The 27909-nt window shown below is 39.4% G+C and overlaps 2 protein-coding genes across 6 annotated transcripts in view; one reads left to right on the top strand and one right to left on the bottom strand.

The window, feature by feature from the left end:
- Nucleotides 1-27909, bottom strand: part of TMEM181 (transmembrane protein 181) — a 100304-nt gene that overhangs the window by 53132 nt on the left and 19263 nt on the right. For 2 of the 5 annotated variants that reach the window (XM_044000872.1, XM_044000874.1), the window contains exons 2-3: nt 10769-10855; nt 4843-4946 (exon numbers count right to left, since the gene is read on the bottom strand). The exons of 1 other annotated variant lie outside the window; for it this stretch is intronic. In XM_044000872.1, the coding sequence (XP_043856807.1) occupies nt 4843-4946; nt 10769-10855 (191 nt within the window). The remainder of the gene's footprint in view (nt 1-4842; nt 4947-10768; nt 10856-27909) is intronic. 2 more of the 5 variants (XM_044000873.1, XM_044000875.1) reach the window with 1 other exon arrangement.
- Nucleotides 8471-9713, top strand: LOC122753487 (WD repeat-containing protein 61-like). Its single transcript, XM_044000877.1, has one exon. It carries the CDS (start codon nt 8579-8581, stop codon nt 9494-9496), a length of 918 nt encoding a protein of 305 aa, XP_043856812.1. The 5' UTR covers nt 8471-8578; the 3' UTR covers nt 9497-9713.

Genomic DNA, 27909 nt, shown 5'->3' with positions numbered 1-27909 from the left:
AAGACATATGTATGCAAAGTGAAGCAAGCAGAACCAATAAAACAATATTACATAATGACTACAACAATGCAAATGGAAAGAACCACCACAGAAAAATAATCAAAAAGGAATGTTGTGAAATTATCAAGAACAAGCCTAAATGCCAAAGAAGTCAACAAGCAGTTAGCAAGTACCTATTATGGGCCAGTCACTCTCCTGCTAAGGACTGGCAAAAAACAATCCCTGATTTCAAGGAGGTCACACGGGAGAGACAACATGCAAACTATATATAAACAGGATATATACAGGATAAATTGGACATAACCTTGGAGGAAAGGCACTAAGATTAAGGAGGACGGGAAGAGGCTTCCTGAAGAAGGTGGGACTTAGGCTGAGACTTAAGAGATAAGAAAAACATATCCCCCTACTCCTTTGCATCAGTTGAGGATGGAAGGCCATAAGTATGGAACATTGCATATAATATCATATTTTTTTCCAATGTATTGAATGGCCTTATTTTTTTCTTCCTTTATTTTTAAAAAATATTTGTTGGGGGCAGCTAGGTGGCGCAGTGGATAGAGCACTGGCCCTGGAGTCAGGAGTACCTGAGTTCAAATCCGACCTTAGACACTTAACGCACACTTACTAGCTGTGTGACCCTGGGCAAGTCACTTAACCCCAACTGCCTCACTAAAAAATTTTTTTAAAAAATATTTGTTGGATGGGGGAAGTTTCTGGAAGGAGGAGGGGAAAAATAAAGTGAAAAATCTTAGGGATGTAAAAACAAAAGATGGAAATTAAAATCAATACTTTTAAAAGACAATAATTATGAATTATTTCAATTCACCTCTATAAAAACTGGCAAATCTAACAGAAAAATAAGAAGAAAATTATGGATCAGAATAGATGTGTGACTTTTTAGTTTATTTTTTTTATTTTTTTATTTTTGGTGAGGCAACTGGGGCTAAGTGACTTGCCCAGGATCACACAGCTAGTAATTGTTAAGTGTCTGAGGCCAGATTTGAACTCAGGTCCTCCTAATCCAGGGTCAGTGCTCTATGATGAGCGACTTTTAAAGATTAGTGAGCAGAAATCTTAAGAAATATACATGTTTTTTCACTCTCATGACACCTTTACAAAAAATGATCATGTGCTAAAAACTCAAAAATAAATTCAGAAAATTGTGGTAGAGATTCAGGGTTTTTTATTTTCTGCTTTGCATATGAAAATGATCGTTTTATTTGGTGCTTGATAAGTTAAGAAAAAAGAATAAATAATTGGGAGAAAGACCAGAAATATTAAATACATCCTTTACAAATCATAACGTGACAAAAAATGTTTAAAAATAAGAACAGAAAGATGGGCTCAAAATAATGTGTTATCTACATAATGAGAGTAAAGAAAAATTATAAAAACAAATATTTTAAAAGAAAATTATGACAATGAGAAAACATACCAAAATTTCTGGGATGAAATCAAAGTAGTCCCTAGAGAAAAACAGATTTCTCTGAACATTTATACTGCCAGGAAAGAGATAAGACAAATGAAATGAGCATTCAAACTTTCAAAATTAGAAAACAACAAATTGATGATCCCAAAATAAGTAGAAAAGTAGAAAATCTGAAAGCCAAAAGAAGCTAAACAAAATTCAAAACAAGGATTAAACCTGAATTTTGGGGGAGAAAGAAAAAAGCTCACAAACCAAAAGCTAATTAGAACAAAAAAGAAAAACTAAATTACCAAGCTCAAAAATAAGCACTGGGAATTAACAATGAAGGGAAACGAAATAAAATTATCTGAATATATGAATTTCAACATATAAAACAACAATAACTAATATCTACATAGTGCTTTAAAGTTTAAATGTAAAATGCTTTTATACTATTTCATTTATGTTCACCATAACCCTATGAAATAGGTACCAACGAGGAAATTAAGGTTCAGAGAGATTAAATGACCTGCCCATTGCCACACAGAGAATAAGATCATCAGGGCAGTATTTGAATCCAGGTTTTCCTGATTCCAAGAATAACACTTTATTCCACTATATTATTTCTTCTGTCCCCTTTAATTTTCTTTCTGCAAACTAATCACTCTATGTACTTATGAATGTATTTTTTTTCTATTTACACATCTATAGTCAATGTATAGGTGGGCCAAATGTCATGAAGGGGTTTCAATATTTAATAATTCCATTATTTTTTGTTTTTAGATTATAATACCATAGCATCATATAGTAAATATAGATGATAATACCATAGCATCATATAATATATATAGGAAATAAATTTATATTATGTGAAAAATTAAATCTTGTAAATGGTAAAAAATAAAGAAAAAATAATTTTCAAAAAGTTATAAAAACATCATGACTTTTTTTTTCTTTCTTTTTTTTTTAAATGAGGCAATTGGGGTTAAGTGACTTGCCCAGGGTCACACAGCTAGTAAATGTTAAGTGTCTGAGGCCGGATTTGAACTCAGGTCCTCCTGACTCCAGGGCCAGTGCTTTATCCACTGCACCACCTAGCTGCCCCAAAACATCATGACTTTTAGCCCACCCTATCTTGCTGATCCGGTTTGCTTTCTTCACTTCACTTAGTTTCACATGGATCTTTCCAGGTATTTTCCTATTCCTCATTCTGCTTTCTCCTTGGGATTTGATGACACTGCTCTGTTATGCTTTCCTTTCTACCTCTCTGACCAATTCATCTTGGTTTCCTCTTTGTCTGGTTTGTCCCTATGTGTGGACATAACTCTGTACTTTATTCTAAGTCCTTCCTCTTCTTTCCCTATAGTCTCAGTGATTTCATCATGAGTTTAATCATCCATGAGTTTAATTATCATCTCTATGCAAATGATTCCCAAATCTATATATCTAGACCTCATATCTCTTCTGATATTCGTTTCTATCTCAAACTCAACAAAATCAAAACAGAATTCTTTTTCTTTTCTCCTAAATCCCCCACTCTTTCTAAAGTACTTTATTTGTATTAAGGGCACCACCATCCTTCTAGTTACTCCAATTTGCAACCTCAGAGTCACCTTGAATTCTTTATGCTCTCACTTCTCACATAAAATCAGTTGCCAAGTCTCACTGATTCTACCTTCTTAATATCACCACCCCATCCTCTACACATGGATGGTAACCATCCTAGTTCAGGCCCTCATCATCTGTCCCCTGGACCATTCTAACAACCTCCTAATTGGACTCCTTGCTTTCAGTCTCTTCCTTCTCCAATTTATCCTCCTTAAAGCTGCTAAACTGATTCTATTAAAGCACAGATCTAATTCTGGCACTTCTCTATTCAAGAAGCTGCCACTACGATAAAATGAAAACTCCTCTGTTTGGCACTGACACCCCTCACAATATGCCTTAAGTCTTTCTTTCCAGGGTAATGTAAACATTACTCCATCTCACACACGTTTGTCAAACTGCCCTACCCAATGGACACTACATTTCGAATGCTCTCCCTCTTCACCACTATCCCTTAAAATTCTGTGATCCCTTGAAAGTTCAGCTCAGCTACCACCTTATTCAAGAGGCCTTTCCTGATTCTCTCAGCTATTAATCCCCTCCCCGCACCCCACCCCACTCAGTCCCTTTGTATGTTTTAATATATTCTCTATTTTCTCACCTTTGAACATATTGCATCCCCCCCTTGTCCCCAAAGCAGAATTAAAAGCTCTTAATTTTATCATTTTTATCCCTAGCACTTAACAGAGTGCCTGATACAGAGTAGAAGCTTAATAAATGCTTGTCAAGGAGGAACACAACAATTAATAATATTTATAGTATCCCATGATGTTGATAGGTTACAATTTATTCAGCTACTTCCCTGGAACTGTAGACATTTCAGTTCTTTTTGTTTCTCTGCAATAACAAATTATTGTTGTTGTTATTTGTCCTTCGTTTTCAAAGAGGACCAAAGACATCAGGGAGGTGATGTCATGGCTTGCAGTGAATTGGATTTAAGTGAGTCAGGGCTCTGCAAAGTCACCAGCCTCATTCTTTTCCTCCAGAGCCATTGGCCCAAGATATACAAGATATACACGATATACAAGATAGCATATACATCAGGACAACTGGAGATGGCCTTGGATGCAGTGGGAGACCTTGGCTTTTTTAAGCTGTCTTTCCCAGGTCTCAGTCTGTCTGAGGCAACACTCATTCATTAATGAAGGTTGGGCGTGCAATAACAAATTATGATGTTACAAAGGTATTTGGGCAGATCGCATTTTTTAATGTATTCTCAGGTATATTTCCATTATCTCCCATACCTCCCATTCCTGAAAGCCCAGTTTGTATATATTCTCTTGAGGCCTCTTAAGACAACAGCCTCAATAATACTACAGTGATACCGGTTAATAGCAAACAGTAGAACTAGTACGTTGAGAGTTAAAGCTTTCACTGAATCTGTAATTTGGAAGGAGTCATTCAATCAAACCCCTATGTTAAAAGTGAATTCCACCTACAACATTCTCAACCTCTTTCCAGGGAAATTACTATGAAATAAGGCAACCCAGGGGCAGCTAGGTGACGCAGTAGATAAAACACCAGCCCTGGATTCAGGAGGACCTGAGTTCAAATCTGGCCTCAGACACTTGACACTAGCTGTGTGACCCTGGGCAAGTCACTTAACCCTCACTGCCCTGCAAAAAAAAAAAAAAAGGTAAAGAAAAGAAAAAGAAATAAGGCAGCCCACTCCATCCCTGGATAATTCTAAATCTTAGGAAATTTCTGTCTTTATATTAGCCCAAACCTGCTACTCTGTAATTTCACACTTGCTGCTCTTCATTCTCCCTCTAAAGGCCAAGTAAAACTAGTTAATCCCTTCGCCAAATGTCAATCCAACAGAATCTTACCTGCAATTCCAATGAAGACAGTCAAGCCAAAACAAATGAAGAACACAACAAAGACCAGGACGAAGTGTCTCTTGGACAGGGTGTACAATCGCATGGGTGCCAACCTATAGAAAGCAAAAGTTAGTAAGTCAAGCCATGAGTGGTGTACATAGAAGGAAACTGCACACATAGACAATAATAAAGACCAACCATATCTCAAACACAAGAAGTCTTTCGCTATCAGCAAGAAGCAAGGGTATAAAGATGACTGCAGTCAGAGAAATCTCAACAGAAGGGGGGCATACATAGTATTCTCTGGCAGACAGGAATAGAGGGTATCCCAAAAGAGTGTAGTTTTAAGCTATTAAAGATTAAAACTGCACTAAGATTTTTAGGACAACTTGCTATAAAGTGACCCTTCTACATGGAGCTAATGTTATTCCTTTAAGCACTAAATCAAATGTTCAATGCAAAACCTTTCTGCTACTTTAAGGTTTATTTAAAGGAAAACCCATGCCTTCCAGGGAAGAAAAGTACATCATAGCTCAAATGTCAAACTCTATTATTATGACCTCTGACAAGGAGAACAAAATAAAAGCGCTTCCTTCATGTGGACACCATCTCTTGAGGGAAAAGTCCTTGGGGTATTCCTGAAGCTTGTGGTCCCCTTACTACTGGCCTCATAAGGGGGTGAGAGGAAAGCACCTTGTAAGCCTGAAAGTGCTATAAAATCGATGTGAACTGCTATGACCATAAGCCCCACAGACCACAAGATTCCATGCAAATACAACTCACTCCCTCTTGAGAAAGGGCTCTGCTGCTCGGTGGGCACACTAGTTCCTAATTTGATGTTATTATTCTCTCAAAGTGTATTTTTAAATTCAAGGCATCTGGTCCAGTCCTTCACAATGTAGGTCACTTCTCTTCCATTTCCTCAGCCAGATTGTTACTTTGGAGTCTGAGGAACCATCCTCTACAGAGAGAGAATTAAGTCCTCAATTCTGCTTAGGGTGCAGGAGTAGGGCTGGGCTGACTTCTTTAAGCGGCAGTTGCCCGGATGCTTTGCTGAAGGAATGTTGAAGGGCATGGCAAGTTTCAATAATGACATGCTTGCTGTGCACAAAGCAGCCTAAATATCAGCAGATCAAAGGACCTTTTAAAAGGACAAAGTATTTAACAGCAAAAATCAGTGCTTGGCAAGAACTCTAAAGAGTGAGCATGAGACAAGGAACCAACAAGTCCATCACGATCACACTCCAATCTATTTGTTTACTTCCTGTGGTCCAGCCAAAGAGGCCACCTTGCCACTGCCCCATAGGGAACACTCCATCTCCCACTGCAGGCCTTTGCAGAGGCTGCGAAATTCTGGCCTAACCTAAATCCCTCATTCCTCTGCTTTTCAGAATCCCTAGTTTCCTTCAAAACTTAGATGATGGGCCACCTCCTATGTGAAGCCTGGCTACATCCCCATTCTCTATGCATCAGTGGCTATGGTCCTCTATCCCCGATTGTCCAAAATGGTGACTTGGTATATATACTTTATTCATAGATTGTATCCATGAGTTGTTTTCTTCCCTCAGCCTTTTTCTCTCTTCCTTCCACCTCAGAATATAAGCTCCTTGAGATCAAGAACTGTTGGTTTTTGTTTTTTAAATATGCTGAATGAATTTTCTCATTTCTGCTCTCAAGGAAACTAAGAATTTGGCAGAGTCCGGCTGCCTATAGCTACAGGAAAACCACTGGTTTGAGGGACAAAAGGAAGAGAGAATAAAAGGAAAATTAGTAATAGAGGAAGAAAGTGGAGAAAAGGAAAATAGGAAGGAGAAATATAGTAGATTGGGAAATTATAAATTAGCTTTACATAATATTCAACTCCTCATTCCCTATGCATGAATATTTCTGCATTGAGATAACTTTTATTTGGTTGGGAAATAACTTAGAGGTACCAAGATTCTGAGGTCCCATATCCATTCATCGGGTTTCCTGCCACCCACCACCCACTAAACCTACCATTCAAACAGATGAGGTCCATGAAGCTAAAACTCCCCAAACCCAAGGGCCTTGACCCTGCTGGGTGGCACTAAACCTCGCCCTGGGGAATAAGGTAGTGGGCCTGAATAAATAGGGAATCTCTTGCAGTAATTCCAGAATCCAAACAAATCAAGATTATATAGTTGACATGGTCTGGAGAAAACTTCTAACAGAATATCTCCGTTGTTCTAAAGTAATTTTTTTTTTAAAGCATGGCCCTTCTTATAGAAAAACCTCTGCTTGTCTTAAAATGAAGCTGATTTGGGAATTTGTTAGAAGGAACAGAAAATAAATCAGCAGAGAAAAGGCTACCTTTTCAAGAGTAAGCCCAGCCCCATATTCTCAAACTCCCTTCCTATTCATTCCCACAGTGCTACTCAAAATAAGTTGGCAGTAAGTTTTATGTTTTTGTTTTTTGCCAAAGAAGTCTACAGTCAGTCAATCAATAAACATTTATTCAATGTGTACTATGCCCTAAGTATGGCTGAAAGAGGAGACAAACCTAAAGTAATTTGTAGGGCAGCTTTTGAACAAGAACTCTTTCAAGCATGAGCTCTTTTCTTTTCTTTTTTTTTGGGTCATGATCAGGGTCACACAGCTAGTAAATGTTAAGTGTCTGAGGCCGGATTTGCACTCAGGTCCTCCTGACTCCTGGGCTGGTGCTCTATCCACTGCGCCACCTAGCTGCCCCTTTTCTTTTTTTTTTCTTTTCTTTTTTTTTCCCCAAGCATGAGCTCTTAACTAGGGCTCAAGGGGTCTGTGAACCTTTTAAAAAATATTCTAATAACTATATTTCAATATTAATGTTTCCTTTGTAATCCTATGTAATTTTTTATGCATTTAAAAACATTATTCTGAGAAGGAGCCCATAGGTTTCACTAGCCTGCCAAAGGGGTGCATGATATAAAAAAAAGATTAAGAATGCCTGCTTTACCCCCCTGTGATGCTAAGTAAGGTACAATAACTCTCCTAATTGGAAGAAAGGGTTTTGTTGACACTTCCAGGCACAGGTTTATCAGTAGCTTAAAGGTCTCACTGGCAATCATAGAGGTGTACACGTGTGTGTGTGTGTGTGTGTGTGTGTGTGTGTATCTGTATACACTATCACTGAGGAGGAGGAGGACTGAAGAGGCTGTTTACCAATGAAAGCAGAATGTCTAGCCCCCAGATTTGTTTATTTTGTGGTTCATAATGACTAGGGGTACCCTTTCTGACATTTTCCTTAGCAGGGCCCAGGAATTAAACTTAAACCACTGCCTGCTATGCTTTGTGCCCAGATTTCTATTGTAGAAAAAAAAATTCAGGGTTGAGGAAGAGAAGAGAACTCCTACACAACTGACAAGTAACAAAGATCTCTTTGTCCTCCCACCCACTAGATTAACATGATTTGATCACAGAAAGAGGGAAAGTTGATTTACTTTCATGGTATCCTCCCTGATAGAGAACCAGGCTGCCCAAGGTGAGCAAAGTCAGTGGACAGACATGAGTCATACAGATACTGCTAGCTCTAGATGCACCTCCATGCTCTGGGTATTGCCATGCCATTTTTTTATGTCCATGTGTTTCATATATGGACTGAGGCTCCAATTCTGATATTAAAAAAACTAAGGGGCGCCGCCGTCGCTAAGGAAGAGGTAGAGAGCAGCACCGCTGCGAGGCCGAAGCCGAACAGAAAAGCCCGGAGCCGAACAACCTACCCTATGTTCATTCATCCCAGCTTAAAGAAATGAGTGTCCAGTATAGCATTCTCTTCAAACAAGAACAAGCTCATGATGATGCCATCTGGTCGGTTGCCTGGGGCTTGAACCAAAGAGAGAACTCTGAGATGATTGTCTCAGGATCCCTGGATGATCTAGTCAAAGTGTGGAAGTGGAAAAATGAGAAGCTCGAGTTACAGTGGAGTTTGGAGGGCCATCAGTTGGGTGTGGTTTCCGTGGACATCAGTCAGACCGGGGCCATCGCCGCATCCAGTTCACTTGATGCTCACATCCGTCTGTGGGATTTAGAAAATGGCAAACAGATGAAGGCTATCGATGCAGGCCCTGTGGATGCCTGGTCCTTGGCTTTCTCACCCGATTCCCAGTTTTTGGCTACAGGAAGCCATGTGGGGAAAGTAAACATTTTTGGTGTGGAGAGTGGGAAAAAGGAGTACTCTTTGGATACAAGAGGGAAATTCATCCTCAGCATCGCCTACAGTCCTGATGGGAAATATCTGGCCAGTGGCGCCATAGATGGAATCATTAATATTTTTGATATTGCAACTGGAAAACTTCTGCATACGCTTGAAGGCCATGCAATGCCCATCCGCTCTTTGACCTTCTCCCCAGACTCTCAGCTCCTTGTCACGGCTTCAGATGACGGCTACATTAAGATTTATGATGTACAGCATGCAAATTTGGCGGGTACACTGAGTGGCCACGCATCCTGGGTGTTAAATGTTGCGTTCTGTCCTGATGATATTCACTTCGTATCTAGCTCATCAGACAAAAGCGTCAAAGTTTGGGACGCTGGGACGAGAACTTGTGTCCACACCTTTTTTGACCACCAGGACCAGGTCTGGGGAGTGAAATACAATGCAAATGGCTCCAAAATTGTGTCGGTTGGAGATGACCAAGAGATTCATATCTATGACTGTCCAACTTAAGCCCCCTCCAGACCGGGTAGGCTAATGCTGGGGGGTGGGAAAGGAACACAGAGGGATGGACCACACCATCCCCCACCTATGTATGTGTTAACAGCTGGACATATGGAACACTGCATTGTGCAGAAGCTTTGATATTTTGGGATACTCTTGATAAGTATATACGACTTTATATGTACTTGCCATTTTCATTCTTTAATAAAGAATGCTCTATTCTCTGCACAGGTAAAAAAAAAAAAAAAAAAACTAAGGAGGGGCGGCCAAGTGGCACAGTGGATAGAGCACCAGCCCTGGAGTCAGTAGTACCTGAGTTCAAATCCGGCCTCAGACACTTCCACTTACTAGCTGTGTGACCCTGGGCAAGTCACTTAACCCCAATTGCCTCACTCAAACAAACAAACAAACAACAACCACCAAAAAAAAAGCCTAAGGAAACCATAAAAGCTGCTAGCTTAGGTGAAAATTAAAAGCAATTTAACTGACGTTTTTAAGACTTAGATGCCACAAAATACAGGCAAAACCTCGTAGAAGCACAGCATGTTAGAATCCAACTCCTTCATTTTTTTGACTTGCCCAGGGTCACACAGCTAGTAAGTGTTAAGTGTCTGAGGCCGGATTTGAACTCAGGTACTCGTGAATCCAGGGCCGGTGCTTTATCCACTGCACCACCTAGCTGCCCCTGCAACTTCTTCATTTTACAAGTGAAGAAACAAAGGCTTTGAAGTGACTTGCCTAAGGTCAAACAGTAACAAAGCTGGGACAAAACCCTGAAAACATGCTGCCAAACACTCTCACTTTTTTCTAAGAAAAGGGCTGAGAAGCAGAATAAGTCTTTTCAGTTGAGTTCATAGGATCATAAATTGGTAACTGCAAGGGACCTTAAAGATCATCTAGTGCAAATGCCTCATTTTACAAATGAGGAAACTCCAGGGTCTCATAGGTAGTAAATAAAAGAGCTGAAATTTGAACCCAGAAACTCAAAATCCAGCACTTTATTCCACTGCACCAAACATAAACGGAATGATCAGGTGGAGGGACCTTGGCATCATAATTTCCAAGGGGAAAAGAAAAGGTTAATAGAACTCAGTCATCTACACGAGCCATCTCTGTGTGCCTTTAAGTCTATTATTTACTTTCTTAGGGTAAAGAGTTTAACACTTATTTTCAACAATCTGCAGAAGGAAGAATTTGCAACTTCTCATCACGTTCGTGAAGCACGGGGTTCTTTTCATTTTGAAAAACCACACCGGAAAAGTATCTTTGATGTGCACTCACATTGCACTATTCTCAGGACAGCCTGCCGCTCTGGAACAGATACTGTACCGAGATTCTGAGGGACACCAAGGGTTCCCCAAGCAGAGGCTGAAAGCAATAGGAAGAAGACATTACTTGTAGGAAGAAGAAAATTTAATATTAAACAGAAACAATCATTTTTTAAAGTAAAGTTTAAGGTTTGGAATAGAATAGCAACACCTGGAAACCCATTATTCAGCAGAGAAGTAGGGAAGAAGAAATATTCAAAGAAAGGAAGTTAGCAAAGAAAATGACAGAGTATCATATATTCATTTCCAGGCAGGTCTACACAATGTATTCCTTTAATAAGTCTCAGGGAAAGGGGCATCTAGATGGCACAGTGGATAAAACACCGGCCCTGGATTCAGGAGGACCTGAGTTCAAATCCGGCCTCAGACACTTGACACTTACTAGCTGTGTGACCCTGGACAAGTCACTTAACCCCCACTGCCCCGCCCCCCCCAAAAGAAAAAAAGTCTCAGGGAAGCTGATCTTTGGTCTCCTTTCAAATCCCCAGAAATCATGAATGAATGCCCAGGTTCACCAACTGTACTTCACTTAACTGTGCTAAAAAAGAAGCAGCATGAGCAGAGGGGAGAGAGTGCTCAGTGAGTGAGGGAAACCTGCATTCACTTCCCGATGCTGACACAGAGTGGATTCATGACCCAGAGCAAGTCCCTTGACCTCCCTGTACCCTCCATGCAATTTTCTAAGGATGTAGTTGCAGATCAGTGACTGACCTGCATTGGTGGAAGGAATTCCCTCACTGGAGTTCTCTGAACCTATGAAATCTCAGGTTGGACCAAAAAAAAAAAGTTTAAAAAAGAGGGAAAGCAAAAAATTAGGTAAAATAACCCATCTACTCTGGAACATCAATGTTGTTTGAGGCCAAGGTTGCAACAGGATTAAACTGGCTGAAAGAACCTGATCTAGAAAGAAAAAACAAATTCTTCTCCTCAACACTCCCTTTATCTCACCCAAATAACCAGCAGAGAGCTCACAATCGGCATGTCTAAGCTCTATTTAGGTTAGAAAGGAGGACGTTGGACAGGCTGTAATAACCGTATCAGATATTTCCCCCTGCACCCTCTTGTTCTCACTGTTCTCTACTCCTAGTCAGAAAGGGCTACAAAGACAATATTCTGAAACCTCACATCATTTTATTTCCAAGAGACCATAGGTTTAAAAGTGCCTCCTCCTCCCCCATGCACTGCTTTAACGATGGGAAAATTTCTTTAAACTCTCAAGAAATTAAGAGAAAGAAAAGGAAAAACCAGAGAAATTTTCATTAGCACTGTCCTAACAGTGGCTGCTATAAGGTGTGTGCCTCTGTCCTAAAATAATCAGACTTGTACTTTCTCCAGTGTGTCCAACTGTATTCTCTGTACTAGCCCAGCTGCCCTCTTCTAATTCATTTACAGCACCGAGCTGGGATGCTTTCTATTTCTGCTCCCTGCTGAAATTCTCCTGTAATTCCACAAGTCAAGCTAATTATACCCAAGACCCCAAGCATATCTTCATAACCAACAGAGCCTTCGCACAAAATCTAGCAAATTGCTTCCCAATGAGGAGCATTATTTGTGCCACTGCTTTGACATGTCAAAAGATCTATGATCTCATAGTAGGTATTTCCTCCAAGGAGGCAAAACACTGTCTATCTGTGCCCTAAATTTATTCAACAAGCATTTTTTTAAACTATCTTCTCAAACATTGGGAATACAAGAACAAAAGCTGAATGGTTCTTGCACCCCAACCCTACCAGGGGCTTAGAGCCTACCTTACTACTCAATGCCCTATGATCTCAAAGTAGGCATTCCCTTCAAGGAGGCAAAATACAATCCATCTGTGCCCTCTCATCCTTTGAGATTCTTGTCCATGTATTCATTCCCATATATTCTCTGCAAAATCTTCTACGGTTCCTCTAAACCTCTTCAAATCGTACACCAATACAACATACTCTTATTCCATGACTGGCACACCATCTTTTCCACTCATACAGCTCTCTGGGGACATCCTTCACACTGCTTATGTTGTGCAATTCCCCATCTGTTATGTCTGGCCACCTACTCCCACACATCATGCTCTTCTCCACATGTAATCAAGAGCGATGTTTTAAAAGATGAGACTGAACTGCAAAGAAGAGAAAAGCCTTTGAACCAGGAACCTTTTCTCAGCACTCATACAACATGGCTGATCCATGGCCTTTGACACTAACCACCCCTAAAATGCTCTCCTGGTATCATTTCTGGAACACATCAACTCTCCTACTTCATCAGCCACCAAGTCCTACCTGAAGATTCTTTCAACGAACAATCTTGTATTTTTCTCTTCCTCCCTATTGCCCCACCACATTACATGAGCCCATACCTTTGTTACCAGACATGGGGATTATTACAAGCATTCCCTTCATGGCCTCCCCTGACCCCTTAAAGTCATCCTACATATCACTGCGAGATTAATTCCCCAAACAGCATTTTGTTCCTGTCAAAACATCACTTTCTTCTTGGTCAAAAACTTTCAGGAAATGTCTCCCTATTACTTCAAGTTTAAACTCCTCAGTTAGACTTCAAGGTTTTCTGTAATGTAATTCATTCTTATCCTAATTTTATTCAATTCAATGAACATTTTTTAAAATGCCCTTCTCAAGCACTGAGAATACAATGACAAAAACTGAATAATTTTGTACCCCCTTCCCCAAGAGCTTAGAACCTACTTTACTCCCCTCCCCCACAATGCTCCCCAATATACACATTTATTCTACTTGTACATCTCACCCCCTCAGTCTCACCTTCTTTTACTCATTTTATTATCCTGGCCTGCAATATCCTTCTCTCTTCTTCCAAATTCTACCTGTTTCAAGACCCAATTTAAGTTTTATCAGTCCATGAAATCTTTCCTAAACACTTCACTCATCAGGGTTCTCTCTTCTGTTTTTCTATAGTACTCATTCTGTCAGTAGCACTCCTGTTGTCCTCCAGGGTGAGTTCTATCACTGCTTTAGGGGAATGACTAGCATCGATTCAGTAGAATTTTAAATTAAGTGCAAAAACTACATTTTAGACCTTAAATTTTAGGCTTTCCCCACAGCACCTAAAACAGCAAGGAGGGTGAGGCAACTGCTCTACAAACACCTGCTGTGTGATACAACCAGGGGTATGCTGGAAGCAGCTTGTACTGACTGGCTCAAGGGAACTGATCATTATATGTTTAATATAAGCATTTACACCTTGGAAACTGGCAAATGCTAAGATCAGGACTTGGCTTAATGTTTTGTTGACTGTCTATACTTAAGAGAGTGATGGAGAAAATGTTAATAATGCAGATTAGGGGCAGCTAGGTGGCACAGTGGATAGAGCACAAGGCCCTGGAGTCAAGAGGACCTGAGTTCAAATCCGACCTCAGACACCTAACACTTACTAGCTGTGTGACCCTGGACAAGTCACTTAACCCCCAATGCCTCACAAAAATAAATAAATAAAATAAAATCATGCAAGTTAAACTTAAAAGTGTCTCATGCTTTTTCAGAGAGCCAGTTGTTAAACATTTACCACCAGCCCTGGATCAAGAGATGATATATATTTGGAATAAATCACCTAGAAGCAGACTGCAGACTCTTTCAGATAAGATCCATATCAGTACCTCTGATCATAGATTCAGAGCTGGAAGGAACCTTAAGAGAATATCTAGTTTAATTCTCTTATTTTTAATAGATGAGGAGACTAAGGCCCAGACAGGTGAGGCAAGTACTAAACAGAAGCACAGGGATCTGAATTAAGAGCCTCTTACTCCAAATTCACATTCCAATACACTAAAGTGCCCCTCATTATATTAACAGTTAACCACTTAAATATACATAGCTTACAATTCCCCAGACATTGTACTATCTGCTTTACAATTATTCTCCCATTTGATTCTTCCAACCACCCTGAGAGGTAGATGTTATTATTCCCATTTGACAGATCAGGAAACTGAGGCAAATGGGGTTAAATTACTTTCCCAGGGTCACACAGCTCTTAAGTGTCTGAAGCCACAAATGAGCTAGGCCCAGCTGGCATTCCATTCACTGCACCACTTGGCTGGTTAGTATTTATAACTTTTTTTTTTTAACAGAACCAACTTCCTTTTTCAAAATCTGGTCATTAACAAATTCTCAAAATCTTGGCCAAATCTGGAAAGGTTTAGCCTACCCTAGAAAGCTTATCTCTAGACATAGCAAATGCAAAGGAGCAACACAGTCCCTGATGAACAATATACTGCCCTTTTCTGAAAGTTCTTTTTTCCGAATCATTCCCAATTTCTTGGATGCTTAAGCCCATCAGTAATCAACATTTCCTAGAAAGACTGAAAACCATACTTACTGGAAGACATACAAAATAAATTAGAAATAGAATTCAAATCATTCCAAACATACTGTCTTCCCTCCACTGTACACCAGCAGCTTCATTGTCCAAAGGAGCTCTTTTCTCTCTATCATACCCATTGCTGTTATCATCATTACCACCATTATTTTACAATACTGAATTTACAAAGTGCCTCTTTGGAGCTCAAAACACTTCCCATGTTATTTACAGAATTCTTGTGAAAGATGGTAAGATGGTAAAAAGTTCAGCAATGTTACTTACACAGGATGACAGAGAAACTCACTACCAGACTAAAAAACTGAATTTCCTGGCTCCCAATCCAGTATCAGGAATTCCCAATAACCTAGGCTTTATTTATAAAGAATACCTTCTCTTTACAATAATAATTCACATTTATAATAGAGCTTTAAGGTTTACACAGTTTCCTCATAACACTCTGCCAGGGGTAGAACAAGTAGAATTAGCCTCATTTCACAGAAACCTGAAGTTGATAGATGTAATGAGGACTTGCTGAAAGGTCATACAAATAAATGATAAGGCCAAGAGGCCATATTTGAAACCAGATCCTCCTGACCCCAAGTATGGAACTCATTTAAAAAGATATAAAAACAGGCAAGCAATAAGGAAGACAAATAGATTTAATTCTGCCATTTTATCCCCAATAGCCCATATCCCTTCATCTCAAAGCCATTTTATGAGCATCAAAGGACTGAAGGGTCCCCAAGCAATTTTCTTGGAAAGGAATTGAGAAACAGCGTCCCCCAGAAAACCAGGAAAGAAGTCTGAAGGGAATGTGAGGGTCATCTGGGACCTCAAATAGGATAGCTAATGAGGAAGGACAGAAGTATAATGCTGCTGGGTCACTCACTGAATAGAAAGGAAGACTTGAATTCAAATCTGTTCTCATACACTTACTGTGTGACCCTGGGTAAATTCACTTAACCTCTGCCTCAGTTTCCTCATCATAAAAATGGGGATAGTGTTGTTATTGAAGTAAAGATCCAATGAAATAGTAAATTATAAAGTGTTTAGCACAGTGTGGCTCCTAACAAGCACTATATAAAAGTTAGCTATTATAATAATAATTATTATTATTACCACCTTTTTTTTTTTTTTTGGCAACCTCAACTATTTGGAACACAGCCAAAATCCAGGAAATAAGCACAAAAGGGCTCAGATATAAAGGCCAGAAAAAAGGTTACCATATTAACATACTAAAACCGGTCTACTTTGCTAAAGGGAGAGCCCCTGAGAGCCATTTTACTCTTGCTATATGCACATAAAAAGTGGGAGAGAGAGAGAGATGAGGAGCAATAATTAACAGGCTGAAATAACAGAGGGGACAGAATGATGTGTAAGAAGGTTAAGTATATATAATACATTTTAGAAAGAATTCCAACCAAAACACATAATGCATTTTGATTGATTGAAAATGGTTAAAATCTTTAAAAAAAAAAAAAGAATTTCTGCCCTTTATGGAGTAAACTTCATTACTTGAACATTTTATTTAAACACCTCAATCACCAAATGATGCCGGAGTAAAAAAGTATCACTGTATCTACTCTCCCTTCAGCTGAGTCCTAAGAAAATTACACACTTGTTTGTATTGCAATTTTTCTACCTCTAAAATGGGCTAGCCATCTCAATCCCAATAAAACATCCTCACAACAAAGAAAAGGTTAAGGCCTTCTGCTCTCTAATTATTCTGACAGGAAACTAAGAGAAACTACTGAAACACCAAATCATGGGAAGAACAGGCTACTTTATCATCCAAATTAGACTCCATTCAGGTCTCCTATTAAAATATTTCTCTAGCCTCAGCACTAATTTATAACCAGTAAATGTCCCAGAGTCCACTTTTACTGCTAAAAATGACAGGTCTATTACATGTTAATGGCTAAATTTCTACATCACAAAACTCTTCTCTAATTTATCTATTCACTTCATTTCAATTTCAAAGAGAGGAAATTGTTTTCTTTAGGAAACTCTAAAAAGAAAGTAAAACCAAATCCAGAAGGCAAAAACTCCTGACCACACACAAGTCACAAAACCCTTATATTAGCCATAGAATGTTAGAGCAGGAGGGTCCTTAGAGGCTGGATCTTCCAGTCCAACTCTCATTTTCACATGAAGATTATAGGATTTAGCACTAAAAGGCATCTTACAGATACAGATTTATTTCATACTTCAAGCAAGTGGAATTTTTTTTTCTAACCCACTGAATTGGTAGGGTTGCTGCATGAAAGGATTATCATGATCAAGAGATCGTGATCACTAAACTATTTTACAGTAAAATATAATGGAAAGAGTATTTATTGGTCCTGTAACCCAAATACCTGAATTTGAGCCCTGGGCTTCACACGGATGGCCTGAATAACCAGCAGCAAAGCATTTCATCCGTTTCCTCATTTTTTAAAATGAGGGAATAAAATACTACCTCAACTAGCCTTATGGAGTGGTTTGTAAGAAAAAGTGCTTTGTAAAGCTTAAGGTGTTCTATAAATGTGAATAATAATAATTGTTATTATTATTGTCATTGTAATAGATTAATTTTCCAAACTCCTTGCCTTTGCTCCCACTATTTCCTTTGTGTGGAACACTCTCCCACTCTTCTTCACATGCCTAATTCCAAGTCAACTTTAATTCTTCCTCTTCCTTCTTGACTTTAAATCCCAGCCTCACCAGGAAGTCCTTTCCTATCCTCGGAACTTATTCACCAGGTATTCATTTGCTTCCCAGAATTTCAGTTTATCTTTTCATAGGAAAATGTTTCATCCCTCAAACTAGACTGTAAGTTCACTGAACCTACCTTATATGGGTTTCTGTATTCTCTCCAATGCCTTGCAAAGAACAGGTGCTAAATAACTAGTTAATTTTATTTTCATTCACTGTCCATTTGACTCTTTGAAATAAGTAGGGAGTATCAACAAAATCTTGGCCCGCCATCTCGAATACCTTATTATTTGCCAAACACACTTTGCTAAGCCCTTATTCCTACTATCTGCCTGATCTGTTCTGACTTAGATCCTGTTGAACACTCCTGGAGAAAGTTATGCAATTGTGTGACTGACTCAGCTGGCTATAAATCTGTTACCTAATTTAACTGAGCCCTCACTTCTGCACACCAATCCTTGTATTCTTCCCAAAAGCCTGACAGCAGGTATTATTGAAAATGTTAACTTCTCTTCTCTGGGACTTCTGCCTTCATCCTTTTCAGAAGACCTTGTCTTCTCTTTACTGAGAAAAGAGAGGCCACCGACAGAGAATAAGCTCCATACTTCAAAACCCATCTTTTTTTATTCCCCATTCTCTTTCCCTCTGCTTCAGTCTGTGAAGAGGCAGGCATTCTTCTTGGCAAGGCAATTCCTCCACCTGTGCCCTTGATATCTTCCCCTCCCCTCTCTTCTAGATGCTTATCCCTTCTCTCTCATCTTCAATGTCTTCTTATCCCTTGGCTTCTTCTCTACCTTCTATAAACAAACCATAATATCTCCCAACTTTTAAAAACCTTCACTTGACCCTGTCATATTCTCTAGTTATCATCCTATATCTCATATCTATCTATCTATCTATCATTATCTCATCCTATATCCCTTCACAACCACATTTCCAGAAAGGGGTGATATACACTTATTGTTTCCATTTCCTTAATGTCCACTCTCTTCTCAATCCCTGGTAATCAGGCACTCAGGTAAAAAAAAATGTCTCTAGATTAACAATGATCTCTTTCTAAGTCTTCATCATTCCTGGTGTTTCTGCAGCTTTGGCTACACCTTGCCTGACCATCCTCCTTAGCTTCTACGATACTACTCTAAGTGATTCTTCTACTTGCCTAACCACTGCTCAGTCTCCTTTTCTGGATCATCCTCCTTTTGCCCATGTTGGGTATTCCCCAAGGCTCTTGCTAGGGTCCTCTTCTCTCTGCATTCTCCCTTGATGATCTCATAAGCTTCCATGGGTTCAATCATTTCTCTGGAGAAATCTAGGACTAGACAGCCCCTAAAATCTCTACTGAATTCCAGTCTCATGTTGCCAGATGCCTACTGGAAACCTCTCTAAGACATCTCAACCTCAAAATGTCCACAACATTACTTGTACTTCCCTTTGAACCTCCCCCAAACTTGCCCTTTTCTATTGATGAAACCACTGTTTTTTCAGTCACTGAAGTTTGCAATCTCAGGGTCTTCCTTGACTTTCCTCTCCCTCAACACTCATTTCATTTTCCAAATCAAAGCACCCTTCCCTCCCCCACATTTCGCATATCTATCCCCTTCCCTCCATTCATATAGCCTAATTCAGCCCCTGGTCCTACTGCAAGGGTGATGGTAATAGCCACCTTATTGGTCTAACTCCCTCCAGTTTCATTCTTCTTGAATCCATCTTCCACATACTTGCCAAATTCCCCTTCCTAAAAGAAATCCACAAACATCACCTTCTACTAAAAAACCTTCAATTGACACAGAATAAAATATAAACTTCTTCACTTGGCATTTAGAGCCTTTGACAATCTTTCCCCACCAACTTTTCAAGTTTTATTTCCTATTACTTCCCTTCAAATACTTTCCGGTCTAGTCCAAATTGGCCTGTGAGCTGCTGTTCCCTATACATAGCATTCCATCTTCTGTCTCTGGGCCTGGCACAAAGAGTCTCCCATGTATGGAATACACACCCCACTCCTTCCCTCTGCCTGGTAGAATCCTTAACATCTTCAAAGTCTAGTTCAGGAACTACTTCTTAAACAAGACCTTTCCGGACTCCCTCCTCCCCCAGTTATCAGCTCGTGCGCGCTCTCTCACTCTCTCTCTCTCTCTCTCTCTCTCTCTCTCTCTCTCTCTCTCTCTCTCTCTCTCTCTCGATTGTTTGCCATATATTTGCATAAATGCTGTAAACCCCACCCCACAATAGAATTTAAATTCTTTGAGATTATGAAGTATCTCATTCTTGTCTTTGTATCCCCAGGACATAACACTATGCCTTGCACAAAGTAGGCACTTCATAAATGTTTGGTGAATTGGATGCTGATGCACTTATTAAATCTGTGGATATGACAAACCTGGGAAGGAGAGTTAATATTTTGGATAAGAGTCAGGATTCTTCCAAATCTCAACAAGGTCAAATGTCGGGCTAAACCTAATCAGATGAAAACTTAATTGGTAAAAATGCCAAAGTCTCGTACTTGGGTTCAAAAAACTCGACTACACAAGTACAAGATGGGGAAGGTGAAGTCCAGATATCAGTTCCTGTCAAAGAGAGCTAAGGATATGGGGTTTTTTTAGTCAACTGGAAGCTCATTAAGAATCCACAGTAAAAGCAAGCTGCCAAAAAGCCAATTTGGGGGGAATTGAGAGAGGCATAATTTCTAGGGCTAGGGAGGTAACAATTCTGCAATGCTCCATCCATCAGAACACCCCTGCAAGTTCTGAGTTCAGATACCGTTATCACATTTTAAGACAGAAATTAATTGGTGAGTGACCAGAATGGCCTTAAGATCATGTCACAAGAGATGGGTCAGAGGGACTGTTTGCCAGAGGAAAAAAAAACATTAGGGAAGGTATTACAGCTATCTTCTAGTAATGAAGAGCTGTCAAGTGAAAGAGGGAATACACTGGATCACTTGGTCCCAGCGGAGATAACTAGAAGCAACGCTCCAATGCTGCAGAGGCAAATTTAGGTTTAACATAAGGACAACTTTTCTAACAATTTCAGCTACCCCAAAGTGGAATGGGCTGCCTTGGGAATGGGTGCTTCCTCACTTGAATTCTTGCAAAGTCACGATGACCATTTGTCGAGTATGCTGGAGAAGCTATCCTTATGTCAGTAGTTTAGATTAACTAGATGGCATCTGAGGAACCTTCCAAACCTGCAATTCTGTGAAAGGAAGGAAGGAAATGAAGACTAGAGTAGGAATATCAAGGAGATAGTGTTTAGGATAAAAGAGGAGGCTAAAGCAACCCAAGGTTTTATCCTTAAGTGATGGAGAAAAAACAAAGAACAGGAAAATACTGGGCAACATGAATATACTATTTTTTAAACAAAAGCAAAAGAAATGAGGATGGTTGTATTTAAAAATCCTTGAGGGACATGCAGGTGGTCTTTTTAAGAAAGTATAATTTCCTCTTCCCTCTTCCGGTGACAGACTCGACAGAAATTAAAAATGGTTCAGCATCTGACATATTGCCATAGGTTGTCCTACAACACAGCTTACAACAAAATTCGGCTGTCACAAACCCCAGGTAACAGAATTATTTACCTTTATACTAAGAAAGTTGGAAAAGCACCAAAATCAGCCTGTGGTGTGTGCCCAGGAAGACTTCGAGGTATTTGTGCAGTGAGACCTAAAGTTCTTATGAGGCTATCAAAGACCAAAAAGCATGTCAGCAGGGCTTATGGTGGCTCCATGTATGCTAAATGTGTCTGTGACAGGATCAAGCGTGCTTTCCTGATTGAGGAACAGAAAATTGTCTGAAGGTGTTGAAGGCACAGGCACAGAGTCAAAAAAGTAAATAAAAAGGATATGTTTTTTGAATAATAAAAAAACTAAAATGTGAAAAAAAATAAAGTATAATTTCTAATCTTCTCTCCAAGATTCTCAGTGAAGTCATTAATAGAATGTGGTTTCACAGACTGCTCACACTTTTCAGATCCCAAGACGTCCTTTAGAACTAACATCTTTGACCTTCAGAACTCAGTGACCTTAAGGGACATTGAGTCCGACAGCTTTGTTTTACAATTTAGGTTTCATGTTTTCTAATCCAATATAAAAAAAGACTTCCTTCCCTAGTCACATTTTTTTTTTCTTTTCTTCTTTAAAAAGCTTTTCCCTTACTATTACTTCTTAAAAACCTACCATCTGTGCATAAAGTTACACCCACTAAGACTGATAACCAATTTGGTTTGAGAGCAGAAAGTTAAGCATTAACTCAGTTACTAATAACTAAGCCCTCTAGGAAAATCTCTCATTAAAAAAAAAAAAAAGAAGTGTTAAGGACACAACACAAAGTAGAAGACAAAGAATTCTCAAGTTTCAGTCTGCAAATACAAGCTTTTCTACTGAAGTGTATATCCTTTAAGTCACTACCTCTCAACAGACTCTCCTCAGGGAAGTCTCTGACACCTACTTATATTGCTCTCTGCCTGTCCTTATTATCTCTCTGCACTGCACTGAATAAATGTCTGATGAACTTTGAAGTTCTTGATTATTTCCACACCTGGCTCAGTCTCACCCATGTCATCTCATCTCTGGCTTTTATCCTCATCCACTTCAACATCTCTTCAAGCACCCTAGCTTCACAGTTCTTCAACTTGCTTGACTCAGATGATTCTCATCTCTACCCTACTTCAACCATGAACAAAATCAACCATACCCTGGCCCTTGTCCATCACTAAGAACTGTTCTACTTTCAAGATCTTAGAAGAAATCATATCTCCAATACTTACTAGTGTGATAAATATATTACCTAACTTCTTCGGGCCTCAGTTTCCTCATCTGTAAAATGGAAGAAATATTTGTATTACTTTCCTCCCAGGATTTTTCTGAGGAAAGCACTGTAACGATTGGAATAACGCCACCTGCTGGAGACTTACTGTAGAAGAGTTCTGCCCATGAAGCGAAGGTCTTTGAGGGCAAGACCAGGAGTCAGGAAGTGACGCAGACTAGTGGGAGGAGGAAGGAAGAGACTGGCGCTCAGTCTGGCTCTTTTTCCTGAGGACGCTGGCGGAGAAGGGAGCTAGAAATGTGCTCTTCCTTTAATAGATAGAGATCTAGGCCTTTCTCTCTCTCTTTACCAAATTCTTATTCTCCTTAATAAATGCTTAAAAGTCTAACTCTTGCTAAAGCTTATAATTTATTGGCGACCACTCATTAGATATTTTAGACAGTTTTCCTAGAATTTTAACCCTTAACAGCACTCTGTAAGTTACTTACTCCTAAACCTGTTCTTCCCATCCACTGATGTTCACAGTTCCTCAATCATTTTCTCTTCAATTCTTCAGTGAACTTCTGGCTTTACCTCTTTCCCTCTGATCAGCCTTTACAAATATACTGTGGCTAACACCCTAGAAACTCATGTTCTTTCCTTTCATCATATCTAATGATACACTCTTTTTACCCCATACTTAAATAACACTTAATTTTTTAGGTTATACATATGGAGTTATGTAAAATATTACCATAATAGTCATTTTATACAAGAAAACTTGAATAAAAGAAAAAAATGAAAGAAACAAAGTAAAAAATAGCATGCTTTAGTCTGTGTTCAATCAATATAAATTCTTTCTTTGGAAGTGGATATTACGTTTCATCATTAGTCCTTCGGGATTGTCTTAGGTCATTGTATTGCTGAGAATAGAATATTAAGTCATTCACAGTTCTTCAGTGAACAATACTGCTGTCACTGCACACAAATGTTCTCCTGCTTCTTTCTGCTCTCTTCACTATACATCAGTTCATATAAGTCTTTCCCCAGGCCTTTCTGAAATCATCCTGTTTGTCATTTCTCACAGCACAATAATATTCTATTATAATCATATGCCACGGCTTGTTCGGCCATTCCCCAACTGATGGGCATTCCTCTGATCTCCAATTCTTAGCCACCACAAAAAAAAGCTGCTATGAATATAAATAAGATTTTAAAATAATGATGGTGATGATTATGGTGACAATAATGACAGTTAACACTTACATAAAGCTTATAAGATTAACAAAGAACTTTAGATATATTCTTTCACTTCATCAACCCCAAATCCTGGTGAGAAACATGCTATTTTTGTCCCCGCTTTACAAATGTGCATAATACTGTTTGACCAGAATAATAAGAGTAGGTTGAAAATGTTAAATGAATTGGGAAAAATGGGACAGGTGGGAATAATAGGGGGAAGGGAAGTTTCCAACTAGGCACATACAGAATGATGATTTTTTTAGGACCAGATGTGTAAGATTTTGCATAAAGATAATGAATGATTCCTAGGAAGAAAAATGTTTTATTTAAAACTCCCAAAGAAATGTGGTACCCCCTTTCTTCTCATCACCCAGGTTTGAAAATTGAAAAACAGTGATACATTCTTAAAATAGCAGTCAGGCCACCTAGATTCAAACTTTTTGCCATTAATAACTGACATATATGTATAATACACATGCACATATATACATATGCATGAATGCACATATATCACTTCGAAGTTTTTAAAGTACTTGGCATACACTATTTCATTTGACCCAGACTGTTCTAGGTCCTCTTCTTTTCTCCCCCTATACTATCTCACTTGATAATCTAATCAGCTTCCATGGATTCAACTATTATCTCTATGCAGATAAATCCTGAGTCTGTTTGTCTAGCCTGAACCTCTCTCTGGACTCTTGTCTCACTACTTTTCTGACCACCTATTGGACATTTCAAACTGAATAGCTCACAGACATCTTAAACTCAACATATCCAAAACTGAACTCATTATCTGTCTTCCAAAACACTTCCCTCTTTCTAACTTCTCTATTACTGTAGAGGACACCAGCATCTTCCCAATCACCCAGGCTTGAAACCTAAGGGGAATTCCTGGACTCCTCACTCTCTCTCACTACTACCACCCTCACAGCCAATCAGTTGCCAAGTCCTTCAGCTGGACCTTTGGAACATCTCTTGTACATTCCCTCTTCTCTGCTCTGACTTCAGGGAAGTCAGTATGCAGTCATCATCTCATGCCTAGACTGCTACTACTATAATATACTAGACTGGTTGGTCTGTCTCAAGTCTCTCCAAACTCCAGTTGATTCCCCACTCAGCCCATCAAATTAATCTTCATAAAGTAAAAGTCTGACCCTACTGAATCAATTTCAGAACTCCCTATTGCCCCCAGGATCAAATATGAAATCCTATTTGGCTTTTAAAGTCCTCCATACAGTGGCTGATTTCTGCCTACTTTTCCAAGTATTCTTTTACCTCACACCCCACTCCCCTCATGTACTCAGCAATCTAGCGACAGTGGCCTCCTTGCTGTTCTTCCATCTCCTGTTTGTGAGCACTTTTAGTTTCTGTCCCTCATTCCTGGAAATTTCTCCTTTCTCATATCTGCCTACTGACTGATTTCCCTGGCTTCCTTCAAATCTCTGCTAAAATCCCACTTTGTGCCTTTCTTGACCCCCTTAATGCTAGTATTTTCCATCTGTTGATTATCTTAATTTACCTTGCATATATCTTTTTTTTTGTACAGTCATTTACAAGTTGCTTCCCTCATTATATTCTTTTTTTTTTTCAGGGCAATGAAGATTAAGTGACTTGCCCAGGGTCACACAGCTAGTGAGTGTCAAGTGTCCGAGGCCGGATTTGAACTCAGGTCTTCCTGGATCCAGGGACTATGCTTTATCCACTTCGACACCTAGCTGCCTCCATTGTTTCCCTCATTAGACTGTGAACTCCTCTAGAGCTGAGATTATCTTCTGCCTTTCCTATATCCCTGGCACTTAGTACAGTGCTTGGCACATAGAGGACACTTAATAAAAACAGTAGTTGACTGACTAACCCTTACAATAACCCCATAGGGATGTGTACTACAGGTATTTATCCCATTTTTTCAGATGAGGAAAGTGAGGCTTAAAGGTTATGATGCCCATGATCACAGATCCAAGAAGTGTCAAAGGTACAACTCAAACCCAGGTCTTCCTGACTATAAGTTGTTGCTAATTTCATTGGAGTAGGGGACTTTCAGACAAGAAAACTCCCTGCAATGGCAAAAGGTGAATTCCTCATCAGAAAGTCCCCTCTTACGAATAAAGTCAGAGGTCCAGGCCTTCACCTGTGTATATGACAGTTTAACATACCCCAGAAACTCTTCCTGTATCACATTATTTGATTCTCCCAACAACCTAGAAGTCAAGAGTACTTCTGGTTTGGGACCAAACCACTTCATTGCCATGGGAAATTCTTAGTGAGGAACATCTTTGAACCAAGGCAGAAAGAATAGCAGCTGCTTGACAATTTACAATCTGGAAATTTAAAGATTTGCCCAACAGCCTTCAAAAGCAGGACTGAAGCCCAAATCTTCTTAATGTGGATGCGAGAAGGTTCTTCATCTACCATGACAAGTTACCTGTCACAGCCATCATAATTCCCATTATATTAGGCTTCTTTTTGTTATTTACTAGGTTTCCTTTTCAACTGAGCAAAACACTTGCCAGTTTGGACACAGATACAAACACAGCATGTTATAGCTGGAAGGAACTTTGTAGATCATCTTGTCTAACCTGCACTGTTAACAGTGAATTTCTGGGGCAGCTAGATTTGCGCAGTGGATAGAGCACCGGCCCTGGAGTCAGGATTACCTGAGTTCAAATCCGGCCTCAGACACTTAACACTTACTAGCTGTGTGACCCTGGGCAAGTCACTTAACCCCAATTGCCTCACTAAAAAAACCCCCAAAAAACCAAAAAACAGTGAATTTCTAACAATAAAATCCAAAAGCAATGATTCTTTAACTATACATCAAAATGCTCTGTTAATACCAAAGCTGCCAAGAAACATGAAAATGTCAAATCATGAATAGGAGCAAAAAAAAAAAGATACCATATGACCACAGCAGAAGCATCGGTAACCCATGATCCTAAATAGTTCTCCTTCCTTGCCTTTTTCCTCTAGATTACTCATTAGAGCTATACCTATTTATCAGGCACTATTTGGGAATAAGCTATTCCATTTTTTAAAAAAATTTAAACTTTTTATGTAAATCTTTCTAAAATGTGTTAAACACTTTCCTGCCTTCTTAAACAGCATCCATTACACAAGTCAACAAATATCTATTATGCTGAATTTAACTTTGTGTGGAGTCAGCACTATGCTATAGCTGGAAGGCCCTTAGGGGCTGATAAGGTGTGCAGAGCACTTTGGCCCTACCCCTAGAGCTGTTAGGCTTTCCAAGGGTCTGATCCCAACCTTTGTAGGGTCAGTGTTTCTTTGAGGGACGTGTATTCACTTAGCAATAGGTTATATTTCTACAGCACCTCCGAGTTTAAAAACAGCTATGCATTCATGATCTCATTTGATTCTCACAGCAACCCTGTGAGCTAGGTAGGCAATGCAAATATTATTTTCATCTGACAGATGAGAAAACAGAACCTCCAAGAGGTAAAGATGGCTTGTCTTGAATCGTACACCTAGAAAATAAAGCTGAGATTAAAACAGATCAGGACTTCACATTCAGTGGGCTTTCTACAACACAGCTGCCCCTACTTCTTACAGTTTCCATAGCTGCACCACCCCTCCCTGCATCCTTACCAATGCCACACTTGCTCTCTGAAGTCAGTTTTAAATTAAAATGAAAACTAGTTCGTTAAGACAGCCCCCCCATGACTAGTGTGGTGTGGATACAGCTTCACAACAGATGAAAATCGGCAGAACTTCTGGATTACTGAGTAGCAACAAACAGAAATCTCTTTTTTGGTAACATGGACAGGCAACAACAACAAAAAAAAGGCTTGGGAGAGCCCTTTTTGTGTTGGGTTCCCCCACTGGATTGCAAGGTACTTGAGGGCTAGAACTGTCTTTCTTTTTTGGCTTGAATATATATCCCCAGCACTTAACACAATGTCTAGCACACAGTAAGCACTTGCTTATTTACTTGACTCAACCAAGAACCTTGCTTCCCTGACAAAGTCTGTACACAGAAACAACATTCTGGTCAGCTTTGTTGAGAAGAAAATTCATTACATTTCTAAAGGCAGCATCAAACAATCAGAGACACATAGTACCTTGATTTTATGTCACAGTTGCTACTGCA

This window comes from Dromiciops gliroides, chromosome 4 (genome assembly GCF_019393635.1).
Source record: "Dromiciops gliroides isolate mDroGli1 chromosome 4, mDroGli1.pri, whole genome shotgun sequence".
NCBI classification, from domain to species: domain Eukaryota; kingdom Metazoa; phylum Chordata; class Mammalia; order Microbiotheria; family Microbiotheriidae; genus Dromiciops; species Dromiciops gliroides.
Note: the sequence above shows the minus strand (reverse complement) of the source record. Positions and strands in the feature narration are given on the sequence as shown.